Raw genomic sequence first — 13,619 nt, forward strand, 5'->3', positions numbered from 1 at the left:
CTTGTGGATTGTGGAATTGTATTTATTTTTTTTTACTCGTTTTCACCAATTCCGAGTATCGAAATATCTATTCCATTTCATTTTTACATAGTGACAGAAAATTGTGAAGCTCTTTCTTTCTGACACAGATGAAGATTCTCCGGTGTGTTAAACTACTGCAGTATAGCACTGAGGCGATGACAGATTTTTTTTGCCATAATTATCTATGGCTGGTATCGGTAGCCTCCACAATATCCGATATCTTAAAATATTGATGGTATCGACCCGATACCCATACCTGGTATCAGTACTCGCTCATCCTAGTAGAATGTTTTATGCTTACAGTTTGAGAATTGCGTATACTTATTTTTACACAGAAAACGACCAATGGGTGATGATTAACCCAGCTACATCCTTTATATAACTTGTAAATAATGAACAATTGTGAAGAAGAGGATTATCTTTATCCCCAATAAACCTCGTGTGCTCGAGGACATAAATCCTGATAATGAGTCATACTCGTTTTGGGACAAAATGATCTTGATGAAATGAGTGCGTGCCAGGGTAAATATAGTTTGGGAATTTTCAGTATATTTGGTATTTATTTTGTTTGGAGTTTTGTTTTTTAAATTTAGTTTTAAATAGTTTTCAAGGTGGTTCAAATGTGTTTTTATTAGTTTTAGTTTTTTAAAAATGCTTAATTTTAGTTTGTTTCAGCGGTTTCAAAACAAAAGTTAGTCTGTAGCCCTGCAAGGAACAACCGTATTGTTGAAATGGCTGTTAATTTTTTTTTCTCCTAGCGTCAGGCACAATTAAAATGTATTAAAAACAATGTGGTTCCATTACTGTAAACTATTTTCAATTTTTTTGTGAAATATACTCAGTATGTTAAATTGCACTTTTTATTGCGGCTTTCAATACAGAAACAAATATTGGATTAAGAATAATCAAAATAATTCCAACAGAACTTGAAGAAAATGTGACACATGCAGGCCTGCTTGTTTTTTTCAGAGAAAATTGCTAATGTTGCAACAGCTCTAAATTTCCTCCTTGTAAAGTGCAAAAAAAAAAAAAAAACTCTCCACATCCACTGGTGGATGTTATTATGTACGTTTTTAAAGGTGCTTTCCTTTAATCGCCCAGCTGCTCTTTCAAGATCTTCTGCTAAGCCAACTGGTTTTCGGCTTCCACGGGTTCTATCAAAACATCCTTCTACCCTCTCTCCCCGCTAATCAAGTCGGGAATGCATGGCTCTCAATCTCAGTCCCCACACTCACTGCGGCCATCTGCTCAAGCTTGATCTGCTGACACTCGCCTCCCAAACACTTGTACTGTAGATTGCTCTTACTTTTTCTCATCTTCCCTTTTCCAACGTGATTGGTCAAACCTGCGCTTGAGGGTCTGGTTCCTATCTGCAGCTCCACAACAGTGGGCCCTAGAGAGTTAATATGTTCCTTTTAAAGTTTCACATCCTATTCTCTCACTTGCACATTGTCTCTCTGGAGCCTCCTTTTCAACAACACAGTAGATATTCTTCTGGTCCTGGTTGTACGTATCAAAAGTCGCAAAAACATATCGCTCTCTGAAGAGACACACTCAGCCGTATCTCACCTGCTGAAAAGTCTGGTCTGAACAACGTATTAACAACTACTTCTAAAGCTCAAAAGATAAAAGAAGAACAGCTTTCATGTCACAGTTAAAAGGAAAGAAATTTGCTATACGCAAAGAGTTTGACGTTCCAAACTCTATAATATTAGTACCTTGACAGTGCTGCTGCTTTACAATCATCGCCATGCCAACCATTAACTTCCCCTTGATTGAAGACAGATTCTTCGCTGTCTGTGCTGTTTACGAAACTTGACTGTCTGTCAATCTCATTTGCATTTTTATTCAATTTTTGTGCGTGTGTGTGTGTGGGGGGGGCGGGGGTTTACAGGAATGTCTTTTGATAATGGTCTCTATACATGATTCATTATGTAAGTGTGGTATATTTCGGGTTCGGAAGTAAATGTGGGCAGCGGGCGTTATGAAACACAGGCTTTGCCCTCACTACTACTAATCCAGGGTTGCCCAATTCCGATCCTCGAGGGCCGCAGTCCTGCAGGTTTTCCATTTTTCCTCCTACCAACACACCTGATTCATATAATGAGCTCATCAGCGTGCCTGATAACGATCCTTACCTTTATATCAGGTGTGTTGGTAAGCGGAAAAATGGAAAACCTGCAGGACTCCGGCCCTCGAGGACCGGAATTGGGTAACCCTGACTTAATCACTACTCCTGAACCATACTAATTGGACACTAATAGGTACACCAGGAGATTTTCAATCCAATAAGTTAAAAAAAAACAAAAAAAAACTACCTCACAAATTTATTCACGGTTGTGTTCATTTAACAAAGTGTGTAATCGCATAATAGTTTACATTGGTGTTGAGGTGATTCTTGTATTTTAGTAATCAGGCAATGAGAAGGCCCACTTGGAATCCCTGTTTGTTATTCTTCCGGCTAAAGTGTGTTTTGGGGCTTCAGCATCCTTGGAAACTCACTTTATTTCAGGTGCAAATATTCTGTTGAATGTTAGTAAACATTTATTTTTGAGATGGCAGCACGGTGAGCAAGTGGTTTGCACATCTGCCTCTCCTAAGGTTGGATTCTGGCTCACCTGCATCCGCAGGGAAGAAAATGGATTTTAGGCAACAAAACAATTTCCCCAAAAGTCATGTTAGAAAAGTTAGAAAAATTAGCCCCTGATACCAATTTCACTAATTCAGTAGAAATGTCTATGATATCAGGACAAGTGAAAAAGTGTCATAGACACATGCCCGAAGTTGAGCAAACAGGAAGTCAGACATTTTGGTTTGAAACGGCCATAATTCAAATGCTTCTGCTTGGGAATTAATATATTTTACATTAGAAAATAATCTTATTGCACACTACCAAGCAAATTTTTTTTATTGTTCTGGCTCTCACTGAATATTGCAGGAATAGATAGATAACAATGACATAAAGGACTCATTCGTAGAAAATAAATATTTATTTTTTTGATCAATTAAGTGGATAATTTCCTGTCTCAGAACACTGGTTGGAATGCACTGTTCTAGACAGATGGATGATGCAAAATTACTAAACTTTTTTTTTTTTTCCTACGCCAACTAATCTTGAAGTTTGATGGTCATTTCAAGGATAATTTTGATTGAACCTTTTCGGCACATACTGTAAGTACGGCATAATATTACGAACATCTCTCCGTATGATGAAGCACCTACGTTCAGTTCCTCTCCCATTAAGAGGGTTTTCAGGGCATGCCTCATTCCATTATCCATTAACTTATACAATAGATAACAGCTCTCCACAGTGTGTGAGGTGAACTCACCATTTTCAAGCTGTCCTCTATAAATATGCTGAAATTCAAGTTCACTATACATGATTTAAGCTTACAAGTGACCTTTATGATTTATATATACATTTGTGTGTTTGTTGTTAAAGTAATACATATTTTTCCCCCAGCATGTGCGGTGTCATCCATGCTATCTGAGATTGCCGGCAGTGTCGTCAGCAGCAAGGTGAGGGCTGACAGCGCAGATGGAGACGAGGTCAAAGGTGACTTGGAGTTTGATGTGGTGCTCTGCCAGTCGGAGCTGACTGAAAGAGCCCTGCAGCTCTGCCATCTCCTGCCTCCGGGCTTTAGACCGGTGAGTTTCCATTCATATCACACACATGCGCACATCCGCTGTATCTCGTTCAATGGCTGTTTAATGGTGCTGAACAGTGACTCACCCTGCGCCGCTGGTGCTGAATCGTGTGGCCGTGCTGTGTGTTTTGTGCACACGTCCATGTGTACACGCTCCATCACGTTGACTTCAAGGGCTCTGAATCAGAGGGAGATATAGTGCACCTCTCTGTTAGCCCACCTTTCATTTGAGCAGCCACTCTTTCTTTTCTACTCTGCTTGCAGCAGCCTTGCTCAGCCTTGTTCCTCCGCGAGAAAAATATCGCTCCCACTCATGCATCCCGATGGCCGACTCTGCTTCTCCTTCTCTGATCTCATCTTCGTCTCCACCTCACAGTCTATGCTCTTTGTCACCTGTCTTCCTCTGCTCGTCTTCCATGTGTGATGAGACTGAAGCTGTTTGCTCCTCTCACCTTCTCTCTCATTTATTCCCAATTTCTGCAGCCCTGCCAGTCTCCTCAAAGTTTCGCACTGGATGCTATTGACAGTTTGGTGCGATGTGGCATCTTGTTCACTGAAGAAGTAAGATGCATTTTTTTTTTCATAGTCCCAAAAATGTATACTGAGATATAATTATTATATGTACATTTCCTTCCAGAACGCTGATCAACCACTGTATTGTTCTAATGTTGAATGTGTTTTATTTCCAGAGAAAATAATAGCGATTGAATTCATTTGTAGCAAATCTAATATGGTTCTTATATACTGGGTGATATTACTGCATATAAACCTGGGGTCTGCAACCTGTGGCTCTGGAGCCACATCTGTCTCTCTTGTGTCTGCCTGTGGATCTCTTAAAAAAAAAAAAAAAAAAAAAAAGTATAAATTATTGTTTTTTTTGTTTTTTTTGTTTTTTTTTGTTTTTTTTACATTTTTATTTTTTTTAAGATAAAATATTTAAATGAATTAATGATTTAGATTTAAAAAAAAAATTATGAAATATTCCAAAAATGTCAGTGTCCCAATTTTTAAGAGACGAAAGGTAGATAAAGTTGTAAAAAATGACCTAAAAATGTTCAAAAAGTGAACCATAAAATGTCCAAAAAGGAAGAGGAAAAGCAGACAATTACCATAAAATAGCTATGAAATTGCCAAAAATGTCAGAATTTGAATAATAAAAAAAAAAGTTAAAAAATAAACCGTTTAAAAATTAACCATAAAATGCCCTAAAATAAAAGAAAAAAATCAGAAAATTTAAAAAAAGTCCATATATGTCCATAAAATTGCTAAAAATGTCAGAAATTTGACAGGAAGGCAGAAAAGTCTAAACATGTATGAAAAACAAAGTCTGAAGAATCCCCCTCTAAAAAATAAAAAATCCCAAAACGGAAGACTGAAGGTAGAAAAAAATGAATCGATTCTTTACATATTGGATGCTGCAAATGTTTCTCTTCTGGTGCAGCTCTAATTATCTCTTAGACCCTCAGTCCATTAGACGTAACTCTAACACACTGTTTCCTTCATCACAATCTTCAAATGTTTTACAGCCAGACAGATTTTTTTTTATTTATTTGGCCTAAAATGGTTGTTTTGATCGTAACGGTTGCTGACCCCTGACATAAACTGCTGCACTTTGTTAGCCCACGTCATTGTGGATTTGTCTTTGTGTACAGGTTCAGACGGACAATCCAATCTGTGATTTCTGGAAGCGAGACGGCGCGCTGACCTGGACCACCACAGACGAGCCGTATCGAAGTGATTCTGATTGTGAGGAGCAGGAATCTCATTCCTACAAGGTAGCAAAAACAGTACCACAGCACCAGAGGTTCGGTTCTGCTGTATGTGGGAAGAAACATGTCAGATGTTGACCCAGTTACCAGACGATGGCAGCTTACAGGGGTGCAAACAGGCCACGACAAAACTCGCTAAACCGCAGCACGAAAGACCCATTTGATGCGAGTACATCTCCATAACAAAAGCAGCCACGCATCCGTGACACATTACTTGAATACCAATTAGCAATATGTGCGTCAGCTTTAATAGAAGACCGTCATGAATGTTTCGTGTGACATTACAAAGCTGCACAGGGCAACTAATCAACCCCCGAAGCGTGTGCAAAGTGACTTAGAGGTGAGAGTGCTAAAATGCTGGGGGGTGGACAGATCTTAATGAGTAACATCAAAGCACAACTGACCAAAACTGATGTCCACAAACCACTCAATTATACTTGCCTCTTTTCTTTGTAGTTTTTACAACAGAAAAATAGTTCATTATTCAAATCCTCCCTCGCGAGTTCTTTTCAGCAATATATTTTTCATCCAAATATTGTTTTGACCTAAAGCTTTGAGAAGAAACAGTGAGTGCAACTCTTGCCTCAGAGAACATTTTCAAAGCTACGCATACTTCAAAACCATTATTGCATTCCGCGTTCTTCTCCGTAAGCGGTCTTCCTTGTGCTCAGTCTTGATTTAGAAAGACAAAAGGGAGCTCGTTGCATTCAGATGATAGATATTTAATGTTTAATGCTGCTACATTCGGATCTTCAGAATGTTCTCAAGCTCTACTTTCCCACTACATATGGTCTGGTCTCGATTCCTGTATTACTTGGTGGTTGTTGGCTGTAAAACCTGGCTTGACTCTTCAGTACTGTCTCTTTAACAGAAACTTTCTGGATGTTGCATATTAAATATTCATGTGTGGACGACTTCTGCTTTTCTTAAGCCTATCATAAGTTCTGGTCGTATGGCTTGTGAATTTACTTGAGACCCTGCTTTTGTTAATTAATGAAGGATAAATCCTCGATTGCAATATAATTCAGTGTATGTAATGCACAGTCACATCTAGTGCTTATGCAGTTTTACTATTAATTGCAAGCGCATGCTCTTCTGCTGCTGCCACCCTAAATGCCAAATTATATCTTCACTTTCAGCACCGTGACCATTGTCTGTGAGCACACCTGAATACCTTAGATGTCATATAAAGCAGATTTGGATTAGTTCAGTGAGGTCAATTTACTTTAGTAACGTGCTCAACTGTGAGAGCCGAGGATTTATTTCCAGTTTACATAAAGGTTCACGTTCCAATTTGTTTATTTCTACATTTTGATGGCTACTTGCATAATATCCTCTAACATGGCGGAATGGTGTCAAGTAAATAAACTCAGCAACCACGACACCATGAGCAAATGTGATCCAATGCAAAAAACCCTCCAAGGTAATATTTGGTATTGATTTGAGCTTCGTGGTGGTGTGTGCGTCATACTGAAACGTGCCTGTAATATGTTATTGAGATGTGAGTGGTTAGATATATTAGTAATTGCTTTGACTTTTAATTTTGTGCAGGTGTATCTAAGAAAGTGACTGATGTGTGAATTTTGGTTTGTGTTACAATTTAAATACATTTTACTGCAATGAGTCTGTATGTCACCCTATTGTTCGCAGTTACCCTCTAAAGGTAATAGCAATGCCTAATGGTTTTGTGTAATTATTTAATGAGAACCAATGCAAGTGATTCAGTTTTATAGGACCAGTTTTGGAATCCAATTTAAACCTTTTCCATCTGCTGTATATATCACTAAACAATTAATATAGGATTTTTTATATTTCCCGCTTCTATTGCCCCCACAAGTCATTGTAAATCTGAAATGCATGAATGCTCAGAACATCTCCGACTTAATAACCCCCCAAATAGGTAATACAGTCAAGGTACTCGACTTTGCTGGCAGAGCAATTTGTTAAGACTGTAGAGCAAATGAAGGCGTATGGAAAAAAGTGTCCATGCTAAACCTTGCTGTGGAAAACATCAAAAAGCAAGCAGCATTAGCTTGGATTAAGACTTGAGTATGTGGAATGTTAAACAGTTTCAACTGGCCTTTTCACCATTTTGTGCGGGAAAATATTGAGATTCCCATGACAGGAAAAATATGTCAAGATATATGACAGCTTCCTTTGAATCTCTGACCTTTACACCGGAAAAGTCACTGGATCATTCAAGGCAATAACTGATGTAAATGTCATGGTAGCCTGCTTCCTTATTGTTGTGCACTCGGATGTGAACCTCAGTATGAAAGTAACGGACCGGCATGGCGACGTCCTCTCGGGGCCATGAATGTTTTTATGAACTTTCATAACAATCCATTGCACAGTCGCTGAGTTATTTCAGTCTGAGGCAAAAAAAAAAAAAAAAAAAAAAAAAAAAAAGATCCGACAGGCTGCTGGACAAAATGACAGAACCCAAAATTAAAAGATCTGTTCTGCTGCATTTCTGTGTGGCTTGACATGCCAGCTGACAGTGACTTTTCGCAGGGAGTTCAGCCTAGCGGAAAATGTTCTTTCCTTTGTGAACTCTTGCAATCATCCTCCCGTTGACATTCCTATCAACCTCTTTCTTGCCCTCTTATTCCTAGCTAAGCCAGCCAAATCGGTGTCCCGACATGCTGTTCTTCCTTTGCAACATGCTAGCCGGACGTCTGAGGGCTCTCTACTGGACCGCCGCTTTCCTGGACCAACTAGACACACCTCTTCCAGGTTTAGTTTCTTGGGTTGTCTTCACCTTTCCAGAGAAATTAAAGTAAAGTGCAGTGGCGACTTGAGATACAATTGATCCAACATAGGAGTTTTTCAAGATACGTGTTGTTGTTTTGTTTTGTAAGCAAATTTTGAAATACGAGTGCTTGTATGGTGACAGTTTTGCAAATACTGAAAAATTACTCAAAAAATATTCAATGTTCAACGTCACTCCCAGTTAAATGTTATTGTCTAAACATAAAACAAAAAGGATTACACTTTGTGTTTTTAAAACAACCACATAGCTTGGCGGTAGGAAAGTGCGCTTAGCTTAATGCTAACAGACGGATAGCATCGGTGTTGTAGTGTTCTATCCGTTTTTAGCAATGGCTATTTACTCAAAGGATGGAGGCTGGAACAGATTAATGCCATTTTCATTCATTTCAATGGGTAAAGATTAGGATATGATTGTTAAATTATGAGAGTGGTCTAATTTGTCAAGGTACTACTGTTAGAAAAAAGTAAGTCTGCACAGTCATTTACGTTTAGCATGGATGCTAACAAACTCACTTAATGGGCGCGCACATTAAAATTCCTTCTGCACGTGTGTATGTCACCATGTCCGCCCCACACCATTACAGTTAACAGGAGGACACCATTTGTTATCATTATGTATAATTATAGTGCGTAACTGGTTTACACTTGTGAAACAGTTTAGAATGTGAACGTATGATGCATGAAGTCAACTCACCTTCAGTGCTTCCTAAGTCGCTACACCTGTCACGTGTCCAAAGTGTACACATTTCACTTTTCCTTAACAAATTGAAAAAAAAATGAGTCGTCAAGCTGGTTTGCCTGCTCACAGCTGATATTGACTGTCAAACATAAAACAAGGAGAATTACTATTCAAAACAAGCACATAGGAAAGCCCGGTTAGCTTAATGCTAACAATGCAAATAACCGTAGACAGGCTAATGAATAGCACGCTGTGTACACAAAACAATACTCACAGGCAAGTATAAACTTACTCACACCAGAAGGAGAAGCACAATACCCATTGAATTGAAGCAAAAATGAGTTTCATTCTTTACATTTTATGTTATTACTCTGTTTTATTACGTGTAACGTTATGGAATGTTATTTTATCAGTAAAAAAAAACAAAAAAAAAACACATGACAACAAACGATGTTGGGTTTTTTGAGGGGGAACCGATTAGTAGCATTTCCATATATTTCAATAGCAGAAGATGACTTGTAATTCGAGTGGCTCAAGTATCCGAGTATCTCAAGCACTACTGTCACTGAGCGATGATAATTTGACTCTGGTTCAGCTCCATTCAGTTTGTATTATTTACAATAAGGAGAGGTGCTTCAAAATAGGAACAAATCGGCTTTTATAGCTTCTCGTAAACGATAAATGCCTTGTTCAGACTGTTTGAACATTCATAACCATATACTGGATTTGAATAACTCTTCCGTCTTGTCTCCGGCAGAAGGCGATTTTGTGACTCAGCTGTGCTCACATCTGTATGATACAGCAAACAAGAAGAAACAGCACTACGGTGAGCACAAAAAAACCCCCCAAAAAAAACACCACCTCCGCACATACAGACAAAATCCTAACCGCCTAATTGAAAACACTCAACACTATACAATGTTAAAATTTGACCAGTCCCACTGGTAATGGCTTTGTTCCATTATTCCGACCTGTTATTTTCTTTATCGGATATATGTCTGTTCTTTTGAATGATGCGTGCCTTTGTGTGCTATCTCGCAGAGAGCTGCTCACAGAAAGCTGCTCGCGCTGCAGTTGGGACACTAATAGACCTGGGGGTGAGTGACAGGCTTTATATACTGTATGCTGTGTGTGTGTCCCAGTGTATATTTCATGATAAAATATATTTCGATGGCATCGCATCAAGTAACTAAAGCAACTCTTTATTGCCCTTCCGGAGCAATATTGCGAATATTGCGATAAAAGAGCCATTCAACTTTCTTTTGACTTTTGAACATGTTTCAGGGGCGTGATGGTGACCCCATCTGAATGAATAAAACAGAAACGTCAAGGCCAGATTAATGCTTGATGAACGCAGATTGAGATTCAGTGCAAGTAGGGGGGCCACGAGAGGTCGTCTTTCAGATAGAAGTAAATGCAATCTCGTCTTCTCTTAACCTACGAGGTTCAAAGACAAGGAGAAGGGGCTTCGATTCAACATCTCCAATCTACAGAGCGCTCAAGTGAAATCTTTTCCTCCGAATGCCGGGCGCGGATCGGCCACTCAGAGCACCCATGTAGTGCATATGCACACATCAAAGTCTCGGGAAAAGTCTCCAATCTTCCGCTCTTACGATTGACAAGTCAGCCCTTCAGCCGGTGCAGCCATCAGTCGGCTCCCACTTTGCGAGATGGGAATCGCTGCCTTTAAAAATAGAGCATCGTTGACCCATATTATCAGAAACCACTTCAAGAGGCAATTGCTAATTTGCTTATCAGGGTCATCATCAGTCAGAAACAGTTGCCGTCTTATTTTATTAAAATTGTATTCTGCTTTGAAGGGGACATGTTATGGAAAAAAATTCAATCCACTTTTTTTTTTTTGCGTAATTCGGAAGCTTGGAAATAAGATGCATGGTGAAATTAAATGTAATATTGTTTTAAGCAAAATGAAAAGTATCCAAATGCATATTATATACTGTATATGTAAAAGATTTATTTAAGCTACTTTAAACAAAATTAGCATTTGTTGCCTTTCCCTGCTTCTTAAATGAGTCTTTACCATTAAATCTACTTTTTAGCAATGTTATTTTGTACATATTTATGTTGCTCCTTATTTCTATTTACCATTATCTTCAAAAGAAATACTTAAAAAGGATGATCTGTGACAGACCCCAAAGGCACAAAATTAGGCATTCAACACTTTTGGTTGTCCTGTTTGTGTTGGGCTGTAGCAATCTCACCTGCAGGGCACCAACACACATTAAGATTCTCTTCCATCACTGATATTGAAACAATTTCTCTGAGGCAGAAATCTTGGATCTTGATCACATGTGATCTCTAAAAAAAACAACAGACGGTCTTGGATATGAACTTTTAAAGACTGGTGGCTCAAAAATAACTTCAAAATGTGGGGTTGTTTTGTACAAAATGGTCAGAAAGTAGCGTGTCAGTCTCTTTTTAACACAAATTGAAGTATTTTTTGACCCAATTGTTTTTAGTATATGCTGATGTTACATGAACCTTTCTAAAAAAAGGACCAAAGGCAACAAATGGTGACAAATGATGAAGAAGACTCACTTTGGAAAATACTTCTTGCTGCCTGGGCAACCCGCTTTTAAACAAGAAAAAAGAATATTCAAAAACAGCACCATTGCTTTTACATGTACCTTTAAATTGTGGGGAAAAAAAATCACATACTTAATACGTCCCCTTCAAACAATGCTTTTATCGATGGGTTCTTCATGTTAAATAAATGTAAAAGCATTTTGACAATCATTTCTTATTGTATCTCACTAGGGGATATTAAGGATGCAAATTGGTGCGTGCAAACCTGTGAGTGGCACATAGCGTCTTCTCTGCCAGACAGATTACAGCCTCAAGATTGAAAATTATATTTGAATAAAATATTAATATTAAAAAATTGATTACGTCAGAAGAAGGGCTTCAGGCAGAGTATCAACAGCAGAATGTTTGATGCAGAAGTCAATAGATTGTTCCACTGTACCCTAATAAAGTGGTTAGTCAGTGTAGGTATTAAAAAAAAAAAAAACAAATAACAAAATAAATGGAAACTCTTGCAAACCGTTGTAATTCTAATTTTATTGTTTTGTTGAACAAATGTTATGATACATAACATCGAATTGATTTTCCTTTTTGAGCCCAATATTGATTCATACATCATGAATCGATTTTTTTTAAATATCTTTTTTCACCATAAATTCTTGAGAAAATACCATTTTAAACGATTTTTTTGTGTGTATCTTACTGTTTTTGTGAAATTTACAGTTCACATGAATTTAAAAGTATTTTCTTAAATTTATGGAAGACCTGACCTATTGCACTTTAAGACAAATCAGAATCTTTTTAGTTTATATTTACAATTATTGAATTAGAATTGTGAAATACTTTCAATATAACGTGTTTCATTCATTAATAAACTAAATCACTTGGCCAGTTACTGCCTCCACAAAATTGACTTTATTATTAAAATTTTGTATTTGTGAAGTTTTTATCATGTCCTTGGCATTTAAGAAGAATTGATGTTCCAAAATTAATCAATACTGGATTCAACTGAAGTGAATCAAATCAAAATGGAATCGAACCAAACTCTTGTGAATCAAAATTGAATCGATTGAGAAAATTAGACCTCAGAACTAAGGCAGACATGCTCACCACTTTCCGCCATGCCATTTCTATTCTACTTCAATCCTGCTGTGCGAATAACAATGTTAAAAGGATCATTTTTACAAGTGTGCCCACCATGTTTGGACTCCCATCAGGTCCTCGTGGAGGAGCAGCGGGATGGCGACGTCTTCCTGGGGGTCACGCCTTTATTCCAGTCAGCAGAAAACAGGCAGAAACTGCAGCGCTTCATCTCACAGTACTTCTGCAATTAGTATGTTAAACAGCAGCGTTCAGCGCCGCCCGTGTTTTCGGATGCAGCTTCATCTCTCGCTCTCTCATAAGGTACTTGGAGTCAAAACACTGTTCGGTTATACAGAGGCCGCATGCTGAGCTGCCGAGGCTTTTGGGGTTAATTGCGTTGAGATTTTTCAGTTATGAGACATTGATTTAAAGTTTTGCCTCGGTAATAGCATTAGCATAAAGCTGCAGGAGGCGAGGATTATGAGGTTGCTGTAATCAGCTGTGTGGCTCCGCCGTTAGGTGATGATGCGGCGTGCTTTCCCCCCGTGTTTACATTGTAACGGGGGCGCTTTTTGTTTGTAACCTGTTCGCATTTCAGCTTGTTTTTTTTTCTGCTGTTACCAAGTTCATTATTTAACATTAATGCTCATGCTAATGAGGCCCAATTCTATTCTTATTAAACTGTTCTCATTTGTGATTTTTTTGTTTTGTTTTGTTTATAAAGTCTATTGGTATTTCAATAGTGTAATTACTTTTCTGAGGTCATTATTAATTCAAACTGGGTGTCCTTGTCATGAGTTATACCTCATGAGTCTTAGCACAAAAAAACAACACTTTTATGCAATCTACCTCTGGCAGCAGTTTGCAAAGAAAAGCTACAAATCCAGCTTGAAACTCTACTGCCCTCCAGTGGCGCACTGCATGTACTATTAAAGCTAGATACATTAATACTAGTGTAGGATTTTCACACGTTAATGAACAGCCAATATAGCCTCTTTTCAGAGAAGCCTCTATTATGGTCGGCAAAAATCATCCAATTTAGCTACAACATTGAATGACTTCTGCAGGCAATGAAATTTGCCAATTTATTGAGACAAGTCAATA

The 13,619-nt window shown here is 38.2% G+C and overlaps 1 protein-coding gene across 5 annotated transcripts in view; it reads left to right on the forward strand.

Moving 5' to 3' along the window:
• The window catches only part of gpat2 (glycerol-3-phosphate acyltransferase 2, mitochondrial), a 72,629-nt gene extending 59,417 nt beyond the window's left edge, over window positions 1-13,212 (forward strand). For all 5 annotated transcript variants that reach the window (XM_077522028.1, XM_077522032.1, XM_077522029.1 and 2 more), the window contains 7 exons: window positions 3,485-3,669; window positions 4,152-4,229; window positions 5,321-5,443; window positions 8,053-8,173; window positions 9,646-9,714; window positions 9,930-9,985; window positions 12,650-13,212. In XM_077522028.1, the coding sequence (XP_077378154.1) occupies window positions 3,485-3,669; window positions 4,152-4,229; window positions 5,321-5,443; window positions 8,053-8,173; window positions 9,646-9,714; window positions 9,930-9,985; window positions 12,650-12,766 (749 nt within the window). In that variant the 3' untranslated portion in view covers window positions 12,767-13,212. The remainder of the gene's footprint in view (window positions 1-3,484; window positions 3,670-4,151; window positions 4,230-5,320; window positions 5,444-8,052; window positions 8,174-9,645; window positions 9,715-9,929; window positions 9,986-12,649) is intronic.
• The last annotated feature ends 407 nt before the right edge of the window (window positions 13,213-13,619 follow it).

Source organism: Festucalex cinctus, chromosome 5 (assembly GCF_051991245.1).
Source record: "Festucalex cinctus isolate MCC-2025b chromosome 5, RoL_Fcin_1.0, whole genome shotgun sequence".
Classification (NCBI taxonomy): domain Eukaryota; kingdom Metazoa; phylum Chordata; class Actinopteri; order Syngnathiformes; family Syngnathidae; genus Festucalex; species Festucalex cinctus.